At 45.5% G+C, this 26,391-nt stretch overlaps 1 protein-coding gene across 2 annotated transcripts in view; it reads left to right on the top strand.

Moving 5' to 3' along the window:
* The window catches only part of LOC308363117 (ankyrin repeat domain-containing protein 13C-like), a 46,105-nt gene that overhangs the window by 13,289 nt on the left and 6,425 nt on the right, over positions 1 to 26,391 (top strand). For both annotated transcript variants that reach the window (XR_013968595.1, XM_080835895.1), the window contains exons 4-9: positions 10,381 to 10,466; positions 11,601 to 11,646; positions 12,295 to 12,361; positions 16,599 to 16,743; positions 19,692 to 19,823; positions 20,174 to 20,335. Coding sequence is in view for 1 of the 2 variants with exons in the window: in XM_080835895.1 (XP_080692021.1) it covers positions 10,381 to 10,466; positions 11,601 to 11,646; positions 12,295 to 12,361; positions 16,599 to 16,743; positions 19,692 to 19,823; positions 20,174 to 20,335 (638 nt within the window). In the remaining variant the exon portion in view is untranslated. The remainder of the gene's footprint in view (positions 1 to 10,380; positions 10,467 to 11,600; positions 11,647 to 12,294; positions 12,362 to 16,598; positions 16,744 to 19,691; positions 19,824 to 20,173; positions 20,336 to 26,391) is intronic.

Genomic DNA, 26,391 nt, shown 5'->3' with positions numbered 1-26,391 from the left:
CAGCGCAGTCTCTGTCACCATCTCAGGTTCTAAAAGATAAAATTCACACACCCAGCGACTGTCAAAAATGAAAGCTAGATTGGCTTGTGGTGGAGGATGACGACGACGTTGATAAAAAGACCCGGTTTTGTTTTCAAGGCATGTCGGAATTGTGGACAACGAGTTGCCCAAATCGTTGTCAAACCAGCACAGGTAAATTCTTCTACTGGCTCCATCAAGGGGAGCGAAAACGTTCAGAAATACATGGTACTTCGTCACCAAGCGCCAAACAACACGCATCACCTACGGTGAATGATAACTAGTAATAATACTTTTAGAAATGATTTAGTTAGGTTAAGCTAGTTTAATGTTAGTTAGCTAACGTTAGCTATCTCTGATAGTACGTTGGCTACAAAGGCTTGCTTGCAAACTAGCTAACTAGTCTAATCTGTATTTCCTGTAGGCCTACTATGGTAGGTACATGAATAAAGGTAACACAAAAATCCATAAATATAATGTGTTATTATTATTAAAAAACAAAGAAACAAAAACGATTGTTAATAGTTGTTTAAAACATTTTTTTACCTTTAAAAAGATTGTATTAGTTGTTGTTACTATAACAACTAATAACCACAAAGAAAGAAGAATACGATTGTCTAATTTACGTTGTCTGTTTGGTTTTTGTTCAAAAAATCTAAGAAAACACTTTGAATCTGTAGACTAATGCCTAATAGTCTTATTATTGCCATTTGATGACAATTGTTCATATTCATGTACTGTAAGCCTAAATAAGTGTGTTTATTATTTTGAACAAAGGTTAAATGTTATTTCACAAGTTTCTAAAAGTGCCCCCAATTTTTTTGTTAAATGCCCCTGGATTTCAGTAAATCATTTTGTCATTTATAGCCCATTAACAAGAATGGTGAAGTCTTGCAAAAAATATTGGTTTTATGCCCTAGCTTTGAACTAGTAAGTGATAATAGACCACGTGAAGTTCAAATATCGAGGCGGTATGTAGCCACGACCCAAAATGAGGGCAGATTTTTTTTTTTTTCACTCAGATGATTTTTTTTTGCTTTAATCCCTGCATTCACATATTAGGTGTGACAGTGCGGAATGGCTAGTCCGAGGCGCATCATTTAAAACTAACCATTTCTTTAAAAAATATTTCCACTTAATATTTTCGGGCCATGGTAAACTACAGATAACTGAAACCGTGGTTACCAGATCAGTGGATACGGTGGTTCAACTGTACTTTGACCGGTGCGGTGCAGTGGTGTGGTGTGCAGAGGACTGACCCCAGGTGAGGCTCGTGTGCCAGTGTGATCGGAGAGGGTCTGGGAGAAGTGCTGAGCTCCTGTGAAAGCATAGACTCGTCTGAACCTGTCGCTCGCTGGTCCTCTCTGTTTCACCACACTCACGTACTTTAGCAGCCACACTTTCATTGTTGACGTGGAGCACCACAGCTGTGTTTGGCTTTGATTCTAGCCATGTGTCTGTGTGTGTGTGTGTGTGTGTGTGTGTGTGTGTGTGTGTGTGTGTGTGTGTGTGTGTGTGTGTGTGTGTGTGTGTGTGTGTGTGTGTGTGTGTGTGTGTGTGTGTGTGTGTGTGTGTGTGTGTGTGTGTGTGTGTGTGTGTGTGTGTGTGTGTGTGTGTGTGTGTGTGAGAGAGAGAGAGAACCGAGAACAGAGAGAGAACAGAAAGAAATCTGTTTTTCCTCTAAGACTGTCAACACACTTTTACATGCTCTGCCTGTTAATGTGTTTCATATCTGGGCTCTAAGCTTAAGAATTAAGTTACATTTATCAAGATGTACTGAAAGAGTTCTCACCACCCTGCAAGTGAATAATGTGTGTTGGCCTTCTGTCCTGTGCCCTGATCTAGGTAGGCTGGGAAAGACATGTCAAATCAAACACAGAGCCCATGCAGGTGATCTGACTGGGAAAGACATGTCAAATCAAACACAGAGCCCATGCAGGTGATCTGACTGGGAAAGACATGTCAAATCAAACACAGAGCACATGCAGGTGATCTGACTGGGAAAGACATGACAAATCAAACACAGAGCGTATGCAGGTGATCTGACTGGGAAAGACATGACAAATCAAACACAGAGCCCATGCAGGTGATCTGACTGGGAAAGACATGACAAATCAAACACAGAGCCCATGCAGGTGATCTGACTGGGAAAGACATGTCAAATCAAACACAGAGCCCATGCAGGTGATCTGACTGGGAAAGACATGTCAAATCAAACACAGAGCACATGCAGGTGATCTGACTGGGAAAGACATGACAAATCAAACACAGAGCGTATGCAGGTGATCTGACTGGGAAAGACATGACAAATCAAACACAGAGCCCATGCAGGTGATCTGACTGGGAAAGACATGACAAATCAAACACAGAGCCCATCTAGGTGATCTGACTGGGAAAGACATGACAAATCAAACACAGAGCGTATGCAGGTGATCTGACTGGGAAAGACATGACAAATCAAACACAGAGCCCATGCAGGTGATCTGACTGGGAAAGACATGACAAATCAAACACAAAGCCCATCTAGGTGATCTGACTGGGAAAGACATGACAAATCAAACACAGAGCCCATCTAGGTGATCTGACTGGGAAAGACATGACAAATGAAACACAGAGCCCATCTAGGTGATCTGACTGGGAAAGACATGACAAATCAAACACAGAGCCTATCTAGGTGATCTGACTGGGAAAGACATGACAAATCAAACACAGAGCCCATGCAGGTGATCTGACTGGGAAAGACATGACAAATCAAACACAGAGCCCATGCAGGTGATCTGACTGGGAAAGACATGACAAATCAAACATAGAGCCCATGCAGGTGATCTGACTGGGAAAGACATGTCAAATCAAACACAGAGCCCATGCAGGTGATCTGACTGGGAAAGACATGACAAATCAAACACAGAGCCCATGCAAGTGATCTGACTGGGAAAGACATGACAAATCAAACACAGAGCCCATGCAGGTGATCTGACTGGGAAAGACATGTCAAATCAAACACAGAGCCCATGCAGGTGATCTGACTGGGAAATACATGACAAATCAAACACAGAGCCCATCTAGGTGATCTGACTGGGAAAGACATGTCAAATCAAACACAGAGCCCATGCAGGTGATCTGACTGGGAAAGACATGACAAATCAAACACAGAGCCCATGCAGGTGATTTGACTAGGAAAGACATGACAAATCAAACACAGAGCCCATGCAGGTGATTTGACTGGGAAAGACATGTCAAATCAAACACAGAGCCCATGCAGGTGATCTAAATGGGAAAGACATGTCAAATCAAACACAGAGCCCATGCAGATGGTTTGACTGGGAAAGACATGACAAATCAAACACAGAGCCCATGCAGGTGATCTGCCAGGTGGCTGATCTGACTATCTGACGCTGTCAGCATTCAGTTGTCAGCAATGAACTAGGCTACATGTTGAAAATCAGTGGGTCATGATTGTTGATTCTGTTTTAGTCATCCTCTGACTGCTGAAGGCACGAGTTCAAGTTCTCTGCTGTTATGAGGAATTCTGAGCTGGTGGATTTATCAGACGTTGTGAGAATGTTGGGTTGGCACTGGGTGCCATGGTGGCAGCGTACTAAAGGCTGTGGCACATCAGCAGCGGGGCAGGAGTGAGTGCCCAGGCCTTGGCCACACAGCTGTATTTGGCCATGTGCCTCTTACCCTGATTAACTGGCAGATGGCAAGAGCCCCCCCAAACCCCCCCCCCCCCACCCCACACACACACACACACACACACACTTTGAACCAAGGTGAGGGATTTCCGAGGCGTTGTCCGTTCTCTGCAGGCTGCAGCCTCATGTAGCAACAAGTAGCGATAGAGAAGGATGTTGTCCATGAGGATGGGCCACCCCCAGAGTGAGTGGGCAGTCCAGGAGTCCAGCCAAGACCAGCGCAGGAGGACGGGCCACCCCCAGAGTGAGTGGGCAGTCCAGGAGTGCAGCCAAGACCAGCGCAGGAGGATGGGCCACCCCCAGAGTGAGTGGGCAGTCCAGGAGTCCAGCCAAGACCATCACCTTTGTGTGAGGCTGTAGGGCCATTCCATCACAGCCCGCTATTCCAGAAGCCCTACGGGCCGGCGGCTCTTTTGTTTGTGCTCCTCAGAGAGTGGCAGAGATAGGAGGAGGAGGGGATAGTGTGTGTCTGTTTGTCTGTGTGTGCGTGTGTGTTTGTCTGTGTGTGCGTGTGTCTGTGTGTGTCTGTGTGTGTCTGTGTGTGTGTGTGTGTGTGTGTGTGTGTGTGTGTGTGTGTGTGTGTGTGTGTGTGTGTCTCTGTGTGTGTCTGTGTTTGTGTGTGTGTGTGTGTGTTTGTTTGTGTGTTTGGTGGGAAAGAAGGACTGCTTTGGAAAAAGAGGTAGTTGACTGAAAACAAATCTAATCTGTGTGTGATCACACAAGATGATCACGTTTCTTAGAGCTATGAAGATGGCTCTGTTGTGGAATAGTTAGGCCTGTGTGAAAGTGGAAAGGATGTTATACCACTAAATGAATGCCATTACTTCATTCACTCCTAAGTCCACCTTGCAGTATTTTATTTACTTCTCAACGACAGTTATTTGTTTTGGTCAGAAGAATGTCTCTTTTGCAAGTAAGTTCTATTGTAAGTAAGTTCTATTGTATTGGGCAAAGGGGTTACAGCGATTCTGTGTTCTCATGTGAATGAGGAGCCTGATGGTAGGTGCGTCCCATCATGCTTTGGGAGTTGTTGTATCGTTTTGGACTAATGAAATTCTGCCTCCCTTTAGTGTCTGATGTCAGCGTGTATGACTGTTAACATTTCGTCTGTTATGTTGTGATGCCTCAGTTTTCCCCCACTTCTGTTAATGTATCTGTCTTCAAATTGTAATTGCAAAAGTGTGATATTGGAAATGCAAACCGTACGCCCTGAATGTCAGACTTTAGCTTGCTAATGGGTGTTGTGTTTGGCAGACTCTCATCTTGCTTTCACTTGATCCTGCTGGTAAATAGCTGAGTTACTGGCACACGTCCATAAGAGGGACCACTGTGCCAACACCCATCTCTCATAAATGGCATAAATGGCTGTCGCGTCTGTGTGAAAGGTCTCCAGCAAGATAACTTTATTTATCAAGTTTATTCACTTAAAAACATGACAATTATATGTATATATATATATATATATATAATATATATATATATTAAAAGTAAGTACAAAATTCATCATAGTAATTCAAAGAACAAAGATGTAAATAATTAAGAGAGAGTACACAGTAATGAAAAGATCAGAATATAATTAAATAAAAAGTAACATAATGGTGTGGGTCAGTGTACTAACCAGTGTGAGGGTGCCTGAGGTCCAGTTGATCTCTGCTCTGTAGTTCAGTATGTCAGTATCTGCCTCCGCCTCTGTCTCTCACACATGAGGTCATTGACCTCGTCACCTGACTGTTTCTGCCTCACTGCCATTGCCTTATCCGGGTTCATGGTGCAAGTGTCTGGAACAGCGAGACTGTCGGCGTATTTATAGTACCCGATGCATTTCCCCCTGTATAGGCGTTTAAGTTGAGATGGCCAGAATGCCGGGAGCAGACATATGTGAGTTAGTAGTATGTGAGTTAGTAGTATGTAAGAGCTGGTTCCACAAATCCAACAGCTCTGACCTCAGTTAAGAGTAGATGTTGTGTCAATACAACACCACCCAAGTGTTCTGCGTTGGAAGGCCTCCTCCCTGTTTCTATTAGTCACTATTGTCACTGTTTGTCACTATTAGTTCTAAAGTCTTTTTTTACAGTGTGATAACTGCTTTGACCAGTGCCATGTAGTTAAGATGATAAAATCTCAAGGTGGTTTCTGAGAATTATGAATTTGTCTGGTGTCAACACAAGGTCTCATATATACAGCCGCGGAAAAAATTAAGAGACCACTTCAAAATTATCAGTTTCTCTGGTTTTACTATTTATTGGTATGTGTTAAAGTAAAATGTACATTTTAGTTTTATTCTATAACCTACTGGCAACATTCCTACCAAATTTCAAATAAAAATATTGTCATTTAGATCATTTATTTGCAGAAAAATGACAATTGGTCAAAATAGCAAAAATGATGCAGTGTCTTCAGATCTCGAATAATGCAAAGAAAACAAGCTCATATTCATTTTTAAACTACACAATACTAATGCTTACACTTAGGAAGAGTTCAGAAATCAATATTTGGTGGAATAACCTTGATTTAAAATCACAACTTTCATGTGTCTTGGCATGCTCTCCACCAGTCTTTCACATTGCCGTTGGGTGACTTTATGCTACTCCTGGCGCAAGAATTCAAGCAGCTCGGCTTCTTTTCATGGCTTTTGACCATCCATCTTCCTCTTGATCACATTTCAGAGGTTTTTTATGGGATTCAGGTCTCGAAATTGGGCTGGCCATGACAGGGTCCTGATCTGGTGGTACTCCATCCACACCTTTACTGGCCTGGCTGTGTGGCATGGAGCATTGCCCTGCTGGAAAAAACACTTCTCAGAGTTGGGGAACATTGTCAGAGCAAAAGGAAGCAAGTTTTTCTTCCGGGACAACGTTGTACTTGGCTGGCTGAGGTTTGTAAAAGACCATAAGGGTTGAAAAAGCGGACTGGAGGTTCTTCTAAGTTCGTCTTCTCTGATGAGTCCGATTTCACAGTAGGTGCAAGACTCTCTGGCTTGTAGGCCTCTCCAGGTCTCAGTCTAACCATCAGACGACCATGTGTTGGGCAAAGCTGAAAATTGGACTCATCAGAGAAGACGAACTAGAAGACCCTCCAGTCCGCTTTTTTCAATCCTTATGGTCTTTTACAAACCTCTGCCAGGCAAAGTACAACGTTGTCCCGGAAGAAAAACTTGCTTCCTTTAGCTCTGACAATGTTCCCCAACTCTGAGAAATGTTTTTTCCAGCAGGGCAATGCTCCATGCCACACAGCCAGGCCAGTAAAGGTGTGGATGGAGTACCACCAGATCAGGACCCTGTCATGGCCAGCCCAATTTCGAGACCTGAATCCCATAAAAAAACCTCTGAAATGTGATCAAGAGGAAGATGGATGGTCACAAGCCATGAAAAGAAGCCGAGCTGCTTGAATTCTTGTGCCAGGAGTAGCATAAAGTCACCCAACGGCAATGTGAAAGACTGGTGGAGAGCATGCCAAGACACATGAACGTTGTGATTTTAAATCAAGGTTATTCCACCAAATATTGATTTCTGAACTCTTCCTAAGTGTAAGCATTAGTATTGTGTAGTTTAAAAATGAATATGAGCATGTTTTCTTTGCATTATTCGAGATATGAAGACACTGCATCTTTTTTGCTATTTTGACCAATTGTCATTTTTCTGCAAATAAATGATCTAAATGACAATATTTTTATTTGAAATTTGGTAGGAATGTTGCCAGTAGGTTATAGAATAAAACAAAAATGTACATTTTACTTTAACACATACCAATAAATAGTAAAACCAGAGAAACTGATAATTTTGAAGTGGTCTCTTAATTTTTTCCGCGGCTGTATATGTATAGTATATTAGTGCTGTCATTCATCACTATGGGAAATACCCAAGAACACAGTGACGATCTGCGACGGAAAATTGTTGAGCTGCACAAATCAAGAAATGGACACAAGAAAATCTCTAAACAGTTGAAAATACCCATTTCCACTATCATGGAAATAATTAAGGAGTTTAAAGTGACAGGAGATGTAAGGAATCAGACTGGAAAAGGACCTGTCTGTAAATTGACCCCACGCACCGTGAGGAGGATGGTAAGAGAGAGAGAGAGAGAGAGAGAGAGACTCACTGGAGATGAATTATGCCTGTGCGACCTCATGCAGGTCAAGCATGTAAACTTGTGGCTGGACTCTGGCTCTTATGTCCCTCTGGGTTTGGTGCTCATCTCCAGCACCTTGAGTGCCAGACATGCCTTACGCCAGTGCTTGCTTGAAGGCAGACATGCATGTCGAGATGTGCATCTCATTGACCTCCCTCAAGTCAGTAGGATGTCGGGAAGGACTGTCCTGACCAATCAGAATTGCCTGAAAGACTTTAGCAAGGTTTCTCTGGTAATCTAAATGAGTGATGAAGTTGGGGGAGTTGTTGTCTGGTTAGGAATGTATAGAAAACAGATTATATCCTGAATTGTTATGGCCATTTTGTAAAGATCTAATTGAACCATTAGTGACACTGGAACACAACTATCCTCTCCCTCAGATTACTTTGCTTTCCTGCAGGAAACTCATTGGCCTGTGCTGTAAATAACAGGCAGATGGTTCGGTCCCTGTGATAGTGTTTATACTGGCGGTGATGGTTCGGTCCCTGTGATAGTGTTTATACTGGTGGTGATGGTTCGGTCTCTGTGATAGTGTTTATACTGGTGGTGATGGTTCGGTCCCTGTGATAGTGTTTATACTGGCGGTGATGGTTAGGTCCCTGTGATAGTGTTTATACTGGTGGTGATGGTTCGGTCCCTGTGATAGTGTTTATACTGGTGGTGATGGTTCGGTCCCTGTGGTAGTGTTTATACTGGCGGTGATGGTTCGGTCCCTGTGGTATTGTTTATACTGGCGGTGATGGTTCGGTCCCTGTGGTAGTGTTTATACTGGTGGTGATGGTTCGGTCCCTGTGGTAGTGTTTATACTGGCGGTGATGGTTCGGTCCCTGTGGTAGTGTTTATACTGGTGGTGATGGTTCGGTCCCTGTGGTAGTGTTTATACTGGCGGTGATGGTTCGGTCCCTGTGGTAGTGTTTATACTGGTGGTGAATAGACAGACACCAAACGTGCCACAGCAGCAGCCTTGTGTAATACCACCACACATGAGCTCTGTTGTGTATTCATATTCATGCCACTTCAGCTCCCATGATCCTTCAGGTCATGGGGTAACTATAAATGGGCTGTGCTCCCATCTTTCACTCCTTTGTCACACATGTACTATGACTCTGCCGTCACTCAACTCTGCGCTCCTGATGAGCCAGGGCTACTAGTTCATAAATGCAAGTTACATTAATAGCATCTTCTGCATCTTACTTCTTTAATGCGTGCCCCCACACGGACACAACAAGCTCCATACCAGAACATGTGCTAGCGTTAGCTAAGCAAGCAAACAAGTCAAAACTGTGGCAAAAGCCAACTATAAATCCATGCCTTCATACATAGGTGTGTGTTACAAGATGTGTATCACGTAATGCATAGGTAGCTGCAATCGGTTATCAATAAAACTGTGCTGTAAATTCCTAGGTAGATTTATGATGTGTCATTATGATAAGTCATTTCTGGCTCCCTTCCAGCCAGTGGGGAACTGGCACAATGCAACTATTTAAACGTAGATAAGCACACACCACCCAGGCAATAAAGTGTCATTTGGATGTTGCATGACCTGAAATATCAGTCAAACAAGGACTGTATCCAGTAGTAAACCAGTTACGCTAGCAAAGATTGCAGAAATTGTCTTTTACTTGTGACCGTAACAGACATCAGGTGGCTTTGTGATTAGAACTACTGTTGTTGGTGGCAATTTTGGGAAATGAAAATATATATATTTCACCTGCAGAATACCTGAAATAGCCTAACAGTATTGTAACACTGTTGTAAGAGGTGTATTCAGTGGATTGTTTTAAGTTAATACCTGTGCCATCCTTGATGATTCAAATGTTTGTTTTCTTTTTATTGTATTGAGTTAAAGGACATTTAAAGGAAATTATATTTTGATCCTAGATTAAGTCTCAGGCATTCATGGTTTGTTATGAATAGTATTCAAAGTAGTTCTTCTTTTAGAGATGAGCAGCTAGCTTTTCTGAAACACTGTGTCTGACTGCAGCCGTGTCTTCCCCCGCTTGTAAAGCCGAGTCCTATCTATAATGTATGTTTGGAGTATTACTCATTTGAAGTCGTTGTTTTAAAATGCTGTATCATTTCTTTTGAGCGTGTTGGGGCAATTAAGCGTAAATCTATTTTTAGTGACCTGAATAGGAACCTTCACTGCACCACTCCTATGCTGGCCATGATGTCCAGTTGGTGTTGTATTACAGCTGAGTTCCATATTGATAACTAGAGATGTTCTGCTGACAGCGGCAGTTAGCGCAAGTATTTGTTTTGCTAGGACATTTGACATTGAGAAATCAAAATGGCTGACGCAACAATAAGGTCATGTGATTTAAAGGCATGAATGAATGGACACACTTGTGTGTTACTTTGACGGTGCATAGCAGCATAGCAGTTTGCAGCCACAGTTTGCCAGCTATTCATCAGTGTTTTATTCATCTGCCTCCATACATGCTCCATCAGTGTCCACATGTCTTCATCTGCCTCCATACATGCTCCATCAGTGTCCAAACGTCTGGAGTTGAATCTGCTCTTCCTGTGTTTCTTGCAGTCACAGCACTTTTGAGGAAACTGAAGCAGCAGTCTCGAGAAAGCGTCGAGGACAAGAGGCCGAAGCTGCTGAATGCTCTCAAAGAGGTAAGTGCTCTGTAACCGAGCTAACATTGAGACGTGAGGATTGTTTGACTGAGACGGTAAAGTCGTAACGTTTGGGAAATAAAACATTTTCTTTGGGAGTAACTTTCTTTCGTGTGAACATTTATTGTTTGTTTGTTGTATGTTTTTGTGCCCTGAGCATGATTATTACTGTGGGTATTTCAATGGTAGAACTATCAAACTTCTCAGCACCTGGAGACGGCCATAACCCTGTCAGGACACTAAACTCATGTGAACATGTGTCATGTGTCACATTAGTTCTCACAAGAGCTTCAAATCAGATGTAAGCAGACATATTTGTCAAAGGACCTTTTCCCTCTTGGAGCCTGACTTTGAGTTGAGCATCCTCCCTCTGCCACTCATCGACCGCAATGTCCCTCAACCCCCCCTCCCCCCTCCCTCAGTGACTCGATTACTGCCTCTGATTACTCTCCGCACAGCCGAGGGGCTCACAGAGATGGCCACTGCACTCTGCACACCGCTGGAGGGACGCCCCCTTCATGCCGTGCTTGTGTTTGTGTCTATCTCTCCCTCTCTCTTACTGTGTGTAGATCCTGGGGTGCCCTCCAGTATCTTTCATGTGAAAAGACATGCAGCTAGAGGTGTTTAGAAAAATACCTGAAAAACTGCTTATTCGCACAAGTTGACACCCTGTTTTAAGGCTTTCCACAGAGATCCTAATGATTTGTTGTTGTCCTCTGGAAATGCATGTTTTCCCTATGAATGTCTTTGTGAAGCATAATACATGAGCATAGCATAGCATAAACAAGCATAGCATAAGCCAACTGCCATTTTTCCAAACAACCTGAAAGTGCTGCCTCGTTTATTAAAACCGTGAATGCTGGTTGGTATGAAGCATTCTCAATGGAGCTGTGTGAAAGAACAGCTAAGCCTTTGGGTTTATAGCAGTGGAATTAAACTTGTTCCTCTAGTGTTCTGGACATAACCGATTATCTACTCTCTGTTTATTTATGATTTCCATTATCCTGCTCAATATCACTCCAATCAGCCAGCTCACTACATGAATGTGACGTGACCGATTTAGTATAATGCCTCTTTTTTTTTTGGTTTGTGCCCAGCAGGTCATTAATGTTATTGCCTAACTCTGTTTTTCAGCTTGGCGATTTTTATTTAGAACTTCACTGGGATTTTCAAAGCTGGGGTAAGTTGTTTTTGATTATTGAATGTATTCTTATGTTTAAAAGGGCTGTATGGTGGCCTTTGATTGAGCCAGTTTATAAGCTGACAGCACTTCCAGTTTACAACACCACAGTACTGTAACTGCAAAAAGTTCTTGTAGCCAGTCAACAAGTTAGAAATAACTATTTCTTAGAATGGTACAGGAAGTCCATGTCATTGAGCCTATTGAAAGACTAAGGTGACTAACGTAGGGAGTGTTCATAACGATAGCCTCTCTGTAATGTAATGACTGCTCCCAGGAAATGCACTCTTTGTTGGGATTTAACGTGTTGAGGCAATACTTTTTCAATGGAGAGGGAGTGGCCACTTCCAACTTGAGAAACACTCCACCTAGTGTTCAGAAGCTGCCATTATCTGTTCTATCTGTTCTATCTATCAAAGCATTTTTATCAAAGTATGTAAGTGAAGTCATTACTGAGCACTATTGACTGTAACATTTCCCCTCATTTGCTCCTCTGTTCAAGAGTGTCTCCACTGATGTTTTAGTGTAGAATCGACAGTTGAAGTGGTGCATTTGCAATGCGGTCTGTGTGTGTGTGTGTGTGTGTGTGTGTGTGTGTGTGTGTGTGTGTGTGTGTGTGTGTGTGTGTGTGTGTGTGTTCGTTCACAGTGCCTTTACTTTCACGAATACTCCCGTCCGATGCGTGCAAGATCTACAAACAGGGCATCAACATCAGGTGAGATTTCAAAATAATCGCAGACGCAAACACACACACACACACACACACTTCTGAATAAAAATCTAAATACAAACCCCCTCTTAAAATCCATTGTTCTATATTTCCCCCAACCTATGCCCGTTCACGGGCGATCTCCATACGCTCTCCGAACCCCGAGAGTAGTTGTCTCAAGGCCAGCGTCACATGGCGCGGACCTCTCCCCCAACGGTGTGCGCAAAGGCCCATTTTTATTGGAGCTCTCCTGTGTCTGAAGTGCCCTGGATTGTATTGGGCCTCACATTAATCCTCCCCGTGAATCTTTCTTTCTTCTGTGTTTTATTGTCCACATTGCCAGGCTCGGCATGGCTAATGACAAGTGCTGCTAACTAGAGTGTGAAATCAGGGTCCTCAGAGGAGGGCGGAAAGAGCCGGAAAGGTTCAAACCGCAGCTGTGTGCAGAGCCATTACCTGGTCCACTCCATGGAACCACACGCAAATATCACTAACACACACACACACACATACGCATGCATGCGCACACAGACAGACAGACAGACAGACACACAGACAGACAGACAATTATTTGGAATACTGACACACTGCCTTTTTTCTGATATACACAGAGGCAATGCATACCATCTTCTTATGCATCAGTTGTTCATGTTCAAAAGTATTTTTTTCTGTTAGTGAATGACTGGCTGCACTACATTTCTAAATCTTAATCTCTAAATTTGTGGACTTGTTTTTTGGGTCTGGGTTGTGCTTCGTTTGGCTCAAAGCCAAGGTTAAAAACTCTGAGAGAGGCTATTTAGATAGATAGATGGATACTTTATTAATCCCGACGGAAATGTAGCATTCAGTCCAGACTGTTCTTTGGGGCGTAGTCTATGATCATTAAAGAACTCCAAAGTATAAAACATGCAACTGCATATTTGATGTTTTTTGAAGATTTCTGTACTCCAGTTCTCATATAAGATGTCTTTTAACTCGAGTATCACATTGTTAGTCTAAATGTTTTGGTTATAAGTAACAAACTCAAAGGGCCCTATCTTGCACCCAGCGCAATTGACATTGTCACCGACGCATGTATCATTCCTATCTTGCACCCGGCGCACAGTGCGATTTTCCCTCCAGAGGCGCGCTTCGAAATGAACTTGCGTCGACATGGGCGGGGGCGGAACAGAGAAGGCGTTTCTCTGGCGCAAGTGGTATTTTGCAGTTTAAAAAAAAAACGCCGTGCGCCGTGCGCCATTGACCAAAAAAAAGCTGGTCTAATGTGAGGCGCAATGTCTAAAGTCTGTAACGCGTATTCAGAACGCTATTTTAAGGGCGCATGTGCTTGCCCGCACAGTATAGGACCTGTAGGCTACACTTTACTTCTGTCGTCTTCACGAGAGATTAACACCAATTGTTTGGCAAGCCATATATAATTACAAGGAAAATAAAGTATTTACCACATGAGGAAATCATTGTGATATCCGTATCCAAGACATTTAAAAACTAGGCATACATCTAGCGTACACAATTGACCCAAATGATTCAGGTTAATTGAAGCTGCGTGACATTTGATTTATTGTATGGCTTTGTTGCATTTATTTAATGCCAGTATTATTATAAATCTTGTAAACTCATCTCTGTGTATGTGGACTTTATTTATGTACCTTGGGTTTGGTCAGCTGGTGCACTGGCTTGGGTGCCGATTTCCTCAGGCGTGAGGGTAGACGTGGCGATGTCCTCTGCTGCCGTCAGATCCTGGGTCGAGGCAGATCCACCTCCCGTGAAGGCACGAGAACGTGTGTTACCTTCCAGCTTGGATGTCCCACGTCTCTGGACGTCATTATAGCGTTTTCGGCAACGTTTTCGGGTGCCCCGTTGCAGAAACAATCACGGCAATATCTTGACATGCTTGCTTGACTTTGCTTACTTTGGGAGGGTTTCTCGCATCCCCATATACAGCCACGGAAAAAATTAAGAGACCACTTCAAAATTATCAGTTTCTCTGGTTTTACTATTTATTGGTATGTGTTAAAGTAAAATGTACATTTTAGTTTTATTCTATAACCTACTGGCAACATTCCTACCAAATTTCAAATAAAAATATTGTCATTTAGATAATTTATTTGCAGAAAAATGACAATTGGTCAAAATAGCAAAAATGATGCAGTGTCTTCAGATCTCGAATAATGCAAAGAAAACAAGCTCATATTCATTTTTAAACTACACAATACTAATGCTTACACTTAGGAAGAGTTCAGAAATCAATATTTGGTGGAATAACCTTGATTTAAAATCACAACTTTCATGTGTCTTGGCATGCTCTCCACCAGTCTTTCACATTGCCGTTGGGTGACTTTATGCTACTCCTGGCGCAAGAATTCAAGCAGCTCGGCTTCTTTTCATGGCTTGTGACCATCCATCTTCCTCTTGATCACATTTCAGAGGTTTTTTATAGGATTCAGGTCTCAAAATTGGGCTGGCCATGACAGGGTCCTGATCTGGTGGTACTCCATCCACACCTTTACTGGCCTGGCTGTGTGGCATGGAGCATTGCCCTGCTGGAAAAAACACTTCTCAGAGTTGGGGAACATTGTCAGAGCAAAAGGAAGCAAGTTTTTCTTCCGGGACAACGTTGTACTTTGCCTGGCTGAGGTTTGTAAAAGACCATAAGGATTGAAAAAAGCGGACTGGAGGGTCTTCTAGTTCGTCTTCTCTGATGAGTCCAATTTTCAGCTTTGCCCAACACATGGTCGTCTGATGGTTAGACGGAGACCTGGAGAGGCCTACAAGCCAGAGAGTCTTGCACCTACTGTGAAATCGGACTCATCAGAGAAGACGAACTTAGAAGAACCTCCAATCCGCTTTTTCAATCCTTATGGTCTTTTACAAACCTCAGCCAGGCAAAGTACAACGTTGTCCCGGAAGAAAAACTTGCTCCCTTTTTCTCTGACAATGTTCCCCAACTCTGAGAAGTGTTTTTTCCAGCAGGGCAATGCTCCATGCCACACAGCCAGGCCAGTAAAGGTGTGGATGGAGTATCACCAGATCAGGACCCTGTCATGGCCAGCCCAATTTCGAGACCTGAATCCCATAAAAAAAACTCTGAAATGTGATCAAGAGGAAGCTGGATGGTCACAAGCCATGTAAAGAAGCCGAGCTGCTTGAATTCTTGCGCCAGGAGTAGCATAAAGTCACCCAACGGCAATGTGAAAGACTGGTGGAGAGCATGCCAAGACACATGAAAGTTGTGATTTTAAATCAAGGTTATTCCACCAAATATTGATTTCTGAACTCTTCCTAAGTGTAAGCATTAGTATTGTGTAGTTTAAAAATGAATATGAGCTTGTTTTCTTTGCATTATTCGAGATCTGAAGACACTGCATCATTTTTGCTATTTTGACCAATTGTCATTTTTCTGCAAATAAATGATCTAAATGACAATATTTTTATTTGAAATTTGGTAGGAATGTTGCCAGTAGGTTATAGAATAAAACTAAAATGTACATTTTACTTTAACACATACCAATAAATAGTAAAACCAGAGAAACTGATAATTTTGAAGTGGTCTCTTAATTTTTTCCGCGGCTGTATATCTATCTCCCGGCTTTTTACAAAGCCATACAATAAATCAAATGTCACGCAGCTTCAATTAACCTGAATCATTTGGGTCAATGTGTAGGCTACATGTATGCTTATTTTTAAAATATCTTGGATATGGATATCACAATGATTTCCTCAAGTGGTAAATACTTTATTTTCCTTGTAATTATATATGGCTTGCCAAAAAATTGGTGTAAATCTCACGTCGGTCTTCTCGGCTGTGAACTTCTCCGGTCTTCCACCAGGTAATTCCGCCATCAAAATAACAAGCCGCTATGGACTATGCGCTTCTCGCTCTTAAAGGGAATGTGAAATGACGCTCGGATTGGTTTATTGCATATTACGCCCAAACCACACCTATGGCTGAGTAACCTCCTTTGGACCAACCCTTTTGACACTTGCGCTGGACGCAAGTGTGTTTTTTCCGCCGTTAAAATAGCAACTGCGCTATAGAGCCGCCCACACAGCTACTTGCGCTTGGCGCCGTCCTACTTGCGTTTCTGATCGGCAAGATAGGGCCCAAAGAGTTACTATTCGTTTCCATGACACAGACTCCATTTTCAGATGAACTTCTCCTTGTCTCTGTCCCATCCAGTCATTCAGTGCCCCCCTTCTTCCCTTTAACCACTTCTACTTCTGTGTGCCCAAACCACTGCAGGCTTGACACCACCCTCATCGACTTCACCGACATGAAATGCCAACGGGGCGACCTCAGCTTTATCTTCAGGGGAGAGGCGGTCCCGGCGGAGTCCTTTGTGGTGCTGGACAATGAGCAGAAGGTGTACCAGCGCATCCACCACGAGGTCAGGACACGGCTTTGGGCCTTTGGCCTCCGCATTCACACTAGCAGTGCCTTTCTATACGCATGGGTAGGCAGGTCAGGAGGTGCCCACTCACGGCTACTGTTTATGGAGATGGAGGAGGGGGTCACACCTATCATTCACACTAGCAGTGCCTTTCTATACGCATGGGTAGGCAGGTCAGGAGGTGCCCACTCACGGCTACTGTTTATGGAGATGGAGGAGGGGGCCATACTTATCATCCTTTGGTCTTTGACCTCTCTTTATTGCACCTATCAGTGAAACTGACTGAAACGGTTTGCAGTACACTTTAAAGGGAAGTAACATAACCCACACACAGTTCATAAAACCTTAGAGTTCATAAAACCATAAAACATACGCTCAGGGTTCAAAAGAATACATACTTCAGACTATTCGTTGATCATTTGTGTTTGGTTTTGTTGAAATGTGTAACTTTTGCCCTCTGCCATGTTTCCCCCTGTGCTGTGTATACATACTACACATACTCTGTGCGTAGAGTATACATACTACACATACTCTGTGCATACAGCCATCGGCATTTAAAGGCCCATCACTCCATCCCGCCTCAGGCTCAGAGTTCTCTGAGACTATAAGAGGCGACAAGAGACTGTGAGGAGGTGCTGCTGCTTGTGTGGCTGTGTGCTCCTGCTCCTCCTTAGCATACTAAAGGCATTTTTATGCTACTCCGTACGACACGTTTTTGGGCACATAGGAACGCCTTCAGGTAAGTGAAACGCCTTCTCCGGTAGCTGAAACGCCCTCTCCGTGCTCTCCAGAGACGTCGGACAGCTCTCCGTGTCCCCGCAAAAATTTCTGTCGGTCCGCTCATGGCGACGGATACTCCTTGGCCGTGATTGGCACACTACGACATCATTTCCATACGACATCAACTCCGGAAACTAACATTTCTGGACCTAGCGTTTCCTGTTTCATTACCTTTATATCCATATATATGCATAACAGCCACAGTCAAAGGCGCAGATCCTTTCCTTGAAAACTATTCCCTGTATATCACAATACATTAGCCGGCCCAAGTAGCCTACTGCCAGAGAACCAGCACGAGCGACGGCAATTAAAGATGTGTTTCAACAACGGTAGAAAACTGTGTTTGCTCCGTATTTTACTGAACTCATAATTATATGACAGTGGTATTAGTTACAGTTGAGACACCCGAAATAACGTGCATGCGCAGAAATCCTGAGACGTGATTTTTAGTCTGCACATGAATACTAACGTCTTCTTTGATCCCAGGAAATTTGAGCACACAACCCATCTCCCTTACGGAGATATTGGCGAAAGTTGTTTTACCTACTTCATTTCAAACGTCTAGTTTTGCAAACGTGTCTAGTTTTTGTGCAGTAGTGAATAGAGTCTCAGTTTACTACACCGCATATCATGTTTGTAGAAAATGATTAAGGTGCAACAAATGGCAATAAGCATATTTAAATTAAATGATTCACATTGCAAGTAAAATGGTGCGGCTGGAGCAGATACAGGGAGGGACAACGGTGACGCAGTTTGGATGTAGCGACAAACGTTTATGTGCTGTAACAAACAGTGTTAACCAGTATGTGAGTAACGTGGGTTTTATTAAAACATAGTGTGTAATGTGTAGCTATTTCATTCCGTTTATTAACCTTTCCGGCTGTCTGTATGTATTAACTAGCCAGCAGTAGGCCTAGACGAAAGGGAATTAACCCCGAAGTTAAAAACATGTAATCTACTTCGGGAGCATTTTACTCCCCCGCATTCTCTCTACAAACTTCCATATAGACGCGGGATCAGCAGAGGAAAATCTTCTTTCCTTTTGGGAGAAACAAGGCCAGTCGTTCCCACGACTACAGCACCTTGCAAAACGAATTATATGCGTTCCAGCAACAGGTGCTGCGCTCCTTCAGTGCAGCAGGGCGCGTAGAAGCCAGGCGCTCTCGCCTGAATCCTGACACTGTAGATGCTATTGTATTCCTGCATAGTGCTAAGACAAATTCTAAATAGAACGAAGGTTAGGCATATCAGCAGAGGTATTCTTTGGTTACATTAGGATGGATACGTTTATAGCTTGCGTTATGGGCGCACCGCAATGCCAAGAAGTTTGTCGCGACTGTAATGGCATATTTCATTGTGGGTAGCTTGTCTTTCGGGACTTAAACCGTTACTCCCCCTCCTGTTCTGGAACAGAATTGTTTTCAGCACCCACAGCCGTTGGAGTACTATAAAGGGACACAAATGCTAACTAGTACGTACTATCCGGCCGCCCGCCCACTGTCCAACCATCCGACACGACCGTTTTGTGTACTATATAAGGCCCTTAATCCCTGTCATTGGCCCAGCAGGAGTCAGAGATGTAGACGGAGGAGGAGGTGCTGCTGTGGCTGTGTGTCCCAGCTCCTGCTCCTCCTCCTGCTCCTCCTTAGCATACTAAACCCTGTCATTGGCCCAGCAGGAGTCAGAGATGGAGACGGAGGAGGAGGTGCTGCTGTGGCTGTGTGTCCCAGCTCCTGCTCCTCCTTAGCATTCTAATCCCTGTCATTGGCCCAGCAGGAGTCAGAGATGGAGACGGAGAAGGAGGTGCTGCTGTGGCTGTGTGTCCCAGCTCCTGCTCCTCCTTAGCATTCTAATCCCTGTCATTGGCCCAGCAGGAGTCAGAGATGGAGACGGAGGAGGAGGTGCTGCTGTGGCTCCTGCTCCTCCTCCTGCTCCTCCTTAGCATAGTAATCCCTGTCATTGGCCCAGCAGGAGTCAGAGATGGAGACGGAGGAGGAGGTGCTGCTGTGGCTCCTGCTCCTCCTCCTGCTCCTCCTTAGCATACTAATCCCTGTCATTGGCCCAGCAGGAGTCAGAGATGGAGATGGAGGAGGAGGTGCTGCTGTGGCTCCTGCTCCTCCTCCTGCTCCTCCTTAGCATACTAATCCCTGTCATTGGCCCAGCAGGAGTCAGAGATGGAGACGGAGGAGGAGGTGGACATCCTGATGAGCAGTGACATTTACTCCGCCACGCTCTCCACCAAGTCCATCACCTTCTCCCGCGCACAGACCGGCTGGCTCTTCAGGGAAGATAAAACGGTCAGTCCTGTCTCTACCCCCCCCCCCCCCCCCCCCCCAGCATTCCCAGCATTCCCAGGGAGATTATTGGGCCATTTCTAGCACCCATGGTAAACTCATTGGGAGTGCCAAAACCTGCTATTCAATCTTGGATGGATAGTGAACTGCATGTTAATGTTTTAGCTATCACTCTGATGGGAGGCAGTCTATGTGTAAGGTGGACATAGCTGTTTTGAAGTACATGTATAAATGTGTGTGTGTGTGTGTGTGTGTGTGTGTGTGTGTGTGTCTGTGTGTGTGTGGTCTGTGTCTGTGTCTGTGTCTTTGTCTGTGTCTGTGTGTGTGTGTCCGTGTTTGTGTGTGGTCTTCAGGAGCGAGTGGGAAACTTCCTGGCGGACTTCTACCTGGTGAACGGGCTGGTTCTGGAGTCTCGGAAGCGCCGGGAGCACCTGAGCGAGGAGGACATCCTGAGGAACAAGGCCATCATGGAGAGCCTCAGCAAAGGTGGCAACCTCATCGAGCAGAACTTCGAGGTGAGCCCCTCAGCACCCCCACACTCACAGTTCCCCTCTCTCGTGCCGCTCTCTCTAAAACACTACTACCACCAAAACACTCGTACATTCATCCGTTATAGTCATCCTTGCACTACTACTACCAAAACACTAGTATGTACATTGGCAGCCAGCTAAACTCTTCCTAAATTCAAGACTCTGAAGACACTTTAAAGTCCACAGGTTTATTGACGCTAGAAAGTGTAAAACGGAAATGTACAAAGGACATAGGCGAATCAATGTTAACATAAACATATTCTCATTAGGTACAGTTTTGATAAATAAATAATCTGATAATGACATGCAGGGTAGCTGTAGTTAACGCCAAGATGAAATAAGCTTGAATCTGCTGAGTCACGGTGTCGTGAGGTGAGTTGAGTTCGTTTGTCTATATTTATAGTTTGCGGGTCACGCGAATTGACAGTAAGAGCTCAGATTCATAAAATGCCAGGTTGAAATAAAAACCCATCTCGATGTGCACGAGCCATAACTGAAACACAATAGAACATGAAACTGACATTGTAAAAAACCCCATCTTTTCCCGCAACTCCCAACCAGACACATTGTACCAAAACAAGTAGTGTTTTATTCGTCCTTTTTGGTCTTCCCTGGAGCGCAAGGCTGGCAAGTGTGAATTTCTTTTTTAGAGGATACATTGAGCCTCGGTGTAGGTTCAGTAGACTTCTTCAGAAAGTGTATTCTTGTTCCTGAGGCTTCGGAGCCCAGTGCTTTCCTAGATAGAAGATGAGTCCAGATTGGGTCGGTCCATTCCAGGGTTAGAACTGTCATTATTGCAGATGTGAAGGACAGCCACAGCATCCTGTTTGACACACCTTCATTTTTTTCATCCTTTCACTGACCTATCTAAAGCAGAGTTAACTTCCTCCTCTGTTCAAACAGTAGCTCTTAAACCGAAACAGTAACCTGACACCACAAGGTGTTTTTGTCCAAATTCCTTTCATAAATTGGGCTGTTTTGTCGTCTTGCATGACTTTGCAGGGCGCCGGTGAATAATGAGGCGTTGTGTGCAGGGTCGGCTCAATCTCTCCTGTGCGCCTGATTTTGTGAAAGACTGGCTCCCTTGTCCCTTCTGATCGGGGCCCTACCTCATCAGCTTTACCCAGCCGCTCGGCCCGGGCCTGGGTCCAACTGGGCCAGCCTGTGGATTAGCCTAGGCCTCCTAAGACCAGGGGAGTTTTGGGGCCAACTGGGCTGCGTGCTCCTCAGGCCAGAGGCTGGGGCTGGTGGCTTCTTGCCCAGGAGACTTGGACCGATCTGGGCTTGAGTGCGAGGAGTGGAGGCAGGGTGGTGGCTGGTTGCCATGGGGACTTTGCCTTGTGATAAAGGTTGTGTTTGTTTACGTTGTGCTGCCGCAGGACTCTGACAAAGCTGAGATTCTTCTCTCTCGCTGGACCCTCGGGGTGAGGATGGCTTTCAAAGCTTTTAAACCACACTGGGAATGTAGCCCCCTCCAGCCACCCCACTACGCGCACACACACACTCACACTCACACACTGACACTCGCACTCGCACTCGCACTCGCACTCGCACTCGCACTCGCACTCGCACTCTCACTCTCACTCAGATAAACCAACTCTCTCTCACAAACACACACGCACACACAGAACTATACCGACACACGCATGCACGCACGCACATACACACACACACACACACACACACACATAGATAAAACCACTCACATACACACACAGATCTATATAATCTATATACACACACACAGATATCCACTAACACACACATACGTTTCCTGTTTGTCATTCACACAAATGTTTGCAGTTGAACACTTTATCAAAGCATGTTTTGGTTTGAGTTCTCAGAAAGCATCACACTCACACACATCCCTTCCCAGGTGTGTCTGTATGCAGGCTTCCTTTCTGTGTGTTACACTATGATCCAAGCTAGTTATACAGCATCAGCCAACTACTCCGAGTAGAATGGTGCCTTCCTGAAAAGCCATGTGACTAGATGAGGTCATACCCATGATCCTCCTGTGCTTCAGAGCTGCATCAGTGTAACTAGATGAGGTAATACCCATGATCCTCCTGTGCTTCAGAGCTGCATCAGTGTAACTAGAGGAGGCAATACCCATGATCCTCCTGTGCTTCACAACTGCATCACTAGAGGAGGCAATACCCATGATCCTCCGGTGCTTCACAGCTGCATCAGTGTAACTAGAGGAGGCAATACCCATGATCCTCCTGTGCTTCACAGCTGCATCAGTGTAACTAGAGGAGGCCATACCCATGATCCTCCTGTGCTTCAGAGCTGCATCAGTGTAACTAGAGGAGGCCATACCCATGATCCTCCTGTGCTTCACAGCTGCATCAGTGTAACTAGAGGAGGCAATACCCATGATCCTCCTGTGCTTCACAGCTGCATCAGTGTAACTAGAGGAGGCCATACCCATGATCCTCCTGTGCTTCAGAGCTGCATCAGTGTTACTAGAGGAGGCAATACCCATGATCCTCCTGTGCTTCACAGCTGCATCAGTGTAACTAGAGGAGGCCATACCCATGATCCTCCTGTGCTTCACAGCTGCATCAGTGTAACTAGAGGAGGCCATACCCATGATCCTCCTGTGCTTCACAGCTGCATCAGGATCCTCTGCAGAGTAGGCCAAAGGGGTTCAAACTGTATATATGGAGCACAGATGCAGCGTCTCATCAGAGGTCAGCACACTATCACTAGGGACTATCACTAGGGTCCTTCATCATCATCTGCCCAGGCGTGTGGTGACTATCACTAGGGTCCTTCATCATCATCTACCCAGGCGTGTGGTAACTATCACTAGGGTCCTTCATCATCATCTGCCCAGGCGTGTGGTGACTATCACTAGGGTCCTTCATCATCTGCCCAGGCGTGTGGTGACTATCACTAGGGTCCTTCATCATCATCTTCAGCAGGCGTGTGGTGACTATCACTAGGGTCCTTCATCATCATCTGCCCAGGCGTGTGGTGACTATCACTAGGGTCCTTCATCATCATCTGCCCAGGCGTTTGGTGACTATCACTAGGGTCCTTCATCATCATCTGCCCAGGCGTGTGGTGACTATCACTAGGGTCCTTCATCATCATCTGCCCAGGCGTGTGGTGACTATCACTAGGGTCCTTCATCATCATCTGCCCAGGCGTGTGGTGACTATCACTAGGGTCCTTCATCATCTGCCCAGGCGTGTGGTAACTATCACTAGGGTCCTTCATCATCTTCAGCAGGCGTGTGGTGACTATCACTAGGGTCCTTCATCATCTTCAGCAGGATGACGGTCTCAGGCGGTCCAGTTGAGCAGGATGGTCGTGCGTGTTTCTTTCTGTGTTCTATAAAACAAGCAAACACAGCTGCCAGGTGAGATGTCTGCTCCCTGATGGACTCCGCTGAAGCGCTCTAGGAAAAGAAGCCTGTGATTTAAATGTCAAACGCTGAACCATCTGGTGTATGAAGCCCACTGGCATGGAGGGAGACGTGTGTGTGTGTGTGTGTGTGTGTGTGTGTGTGTGTGTGTGTGTGTGTGTGTGTGTGTGTGTGTGTGTGTGTGTGTGTGTGTGTGTGTGTGTGTGTGTGTGTGTGTGTGTGTGTGTGTGTGTGTGTGTGTGTGTGTGTGTGTGTGTGAAGCCCACTGGCATGGCATGGTTTAGAGCTCAACTGCAGAGTTGTCACACCACAGGGTTAAATATTCTACTACCCTCCCTCCAACACCACCCCCTCAGTCACGACCACCACCCCCCCCCCCCCCCCCCCCCCCCACCGTCCTCTGTTGCATGGGTTCTGGTCACAGCACGCCCCCTGCTGGTGGCTGCAAGTAGTGATTACCCAAAACCCAAAAACTAAACTCTCAAACTGTCTGACTTTTGCCATGAATGAAACTCTTCAAAATCTCTAACACCATGGTTTTGTTTTTGTAGTTTTTGTTTTATCTTCTAAAAGAAAAGGCTCTATGCTTCTGGTACTCCTGTGAACAGTGTCTTTAATGGTCTTCAGCCTGTGGTGTTTTGCACTGTGAGACGTGAGGGGGGGGGACGGTGCTTATCAGTTGGGCTCTGGGAGAGTGGGCAGCTGTGTTAACGCCCTGCTGTCTGAGGTGCCACCACCGCTCACTGTGGCGCCAGAGGATCCAACCTGGAGCAAAGTGGGGAGGAGGGGGCTGTTTTGTCACGTGAGGCTGCGGAGCGGAGAGGAGTTGAGAGGAGGGGGCTGTTTTTCCACGCAGAGCTCCGGAACGGAGAGGATAAGAGTTGAGAGGAGGGGGATGTTTATCACACAGGGCTGTGGAGCGGAGAGGAGAGGAGAGGAGAGGAGAGGAGAGGAGTTGAGGGGAGGGGGTTGTTATTCACACGGGGCTGTGGAGAGGAGTTGAGAGGAGGGGGCTGTGTTTCACGTGAGGCTGTAGAGCGGTTGAAAGAGTGAGGCTGAAAAGACTAAATCCCCTCACAGGCTGGCCTGACCCTCAGCCTTTAGGCCCCAGCGCTCTGTGAAGAGAAGCCCCAACCAGACAGCAGGGAGAGCAGAGTGGCATACCGGGGCCGCGTGTGTGTGCACGTGCGCTTAGTTTTGTGTGTGTGTGTGTGTGTGTGTGTGTGTGTGTGTGTGTGTGTGTCTGTGTGTATGTATGTAGGAATTTGTGTGTGTGTGTGTGTGTGTGTGTGTGTGTGTGTGTGTGTGTGTGTGTGTCTGCCTGCGTATGTGTCTGTGTGTATGTATGTAGGAATTTGTGTGTGTGTGTGTGTGTGTGTGTGTGTGTGTGTGTGTGTGTGTGTGTGTGTGTGTGTGTGTGTGTGTGTACTCTTCCTGCCCTCCTGTCACCAGAGCGGCTGTGTGGGTGTGTGTGTGTGTCTGCCTGCGTATGTGTCTGTGTGTATTTATGTAGGAATTTGTGTGTGTGTGTGTGTGTGTACTCTCCCTGCCCTCCTGTCACCAGAGCGGCTGTGTGTGAGTGTGTGTGTGTGCACGTGCGCTTAGTTTTGTGTGTGTGTGTGTGTGTGTGTGTGTGTGTGTGTGTGTGTGTGTGTGTGTGTGTGTGTGTGTGTGTGTGTGTGTGTGTGTGTGTGTGTGTGTGTGTGTGTGTGTGTGTGTGTGTGTACTCTTCCTGCCCTCCTGTCACCAGAGCGGCTGTGTGGGTGTGTGTGTGTGTCTGCCTGCGTATGTGTCTGTGTGTATTTATGTAGGAATTTGTGTGTGTGTGTGTGTGTGTACTCTCCCTGCCCTCCTGTCACCAGAGCGGCTGTGTGTGTGTGTGTGTGTGTCAACAGCAGGCTGGGCCCACCACCACCACCACAGCGGCTGCCACAAATCCCCCAGGAAATAGGAGCCACCCGTGCGCTATTGAGCGCCTGACTCCATGTGGAGCGGGCCGGGGCGGAAACATGTGCTGGCCTTCCCCCGCTCTGCCCTGCTCAATCCCACAGCTTTCACGGACAAGCACAGGGATTCCAGTTTGGAAATCTTTAGTGATCCCATAAGCGTGTGTGTGCCTCTGTGTGTGTGTACACTGTGAGCGCAGTAGCTGTGGGAGTTGTGAGCTCTGTGTGTGTGTCTGTGTGTGTGTGTGTGTGTGTGTGTGTGTGTGTGTGTGTGTGTGTCTGTGTCTGTGTGTCTCTGTGTCTCTGTGTCTCTGTGTGTGCGTGTGTGCGTCTGGTGTAGCCGCCCAGTGAGCTTTGATATTGCTGGAGATGATAAACCCAGGGTGTGTGTGTGTGTGTGTGTGTGTGTGTGTGTGTGAGATGATAAACCCAGGGTCAAGGCCACTCTGCTGTGGGGAACAGGGTCATCTGAGGACGGGCTCCAGGTGTCCCGCCTCCTCCACCTGCTCCTCACCAACAACAAACTCTGGTGCATGAAGTCTTTCATTGACATGTTGTATGATGTAAAGAAAGGAAATGTTTTAATTCAGCATTTTTGGTGTTTAAAAATTGGTTTATTTATTTATTTAGAAACAGGTATGTTGTACCTAACAGTATGCATTTCCACCAAACTTGCTTTGTGTGGCTGAGACAAAGAAGCAGAGTGCGCCCATCCTGAT

The sequence above is a fragment of the Sprattus sprattus genome, assembly GCF_963457725.1.
Source record: "Sprattus sprattus genome assembly, chromosome: 3".
Lineage (NCBI taxonomy): Eukaryota > Metazoa > Chordata > Actinopteri > Clupeiformes > Clupeidae > Sprattus > Sprattus sprattus.
Note: the sequence above shows the minus strand (reverse complement) of the source record. Positions and strands in the feature narration are given on the sequence as shown.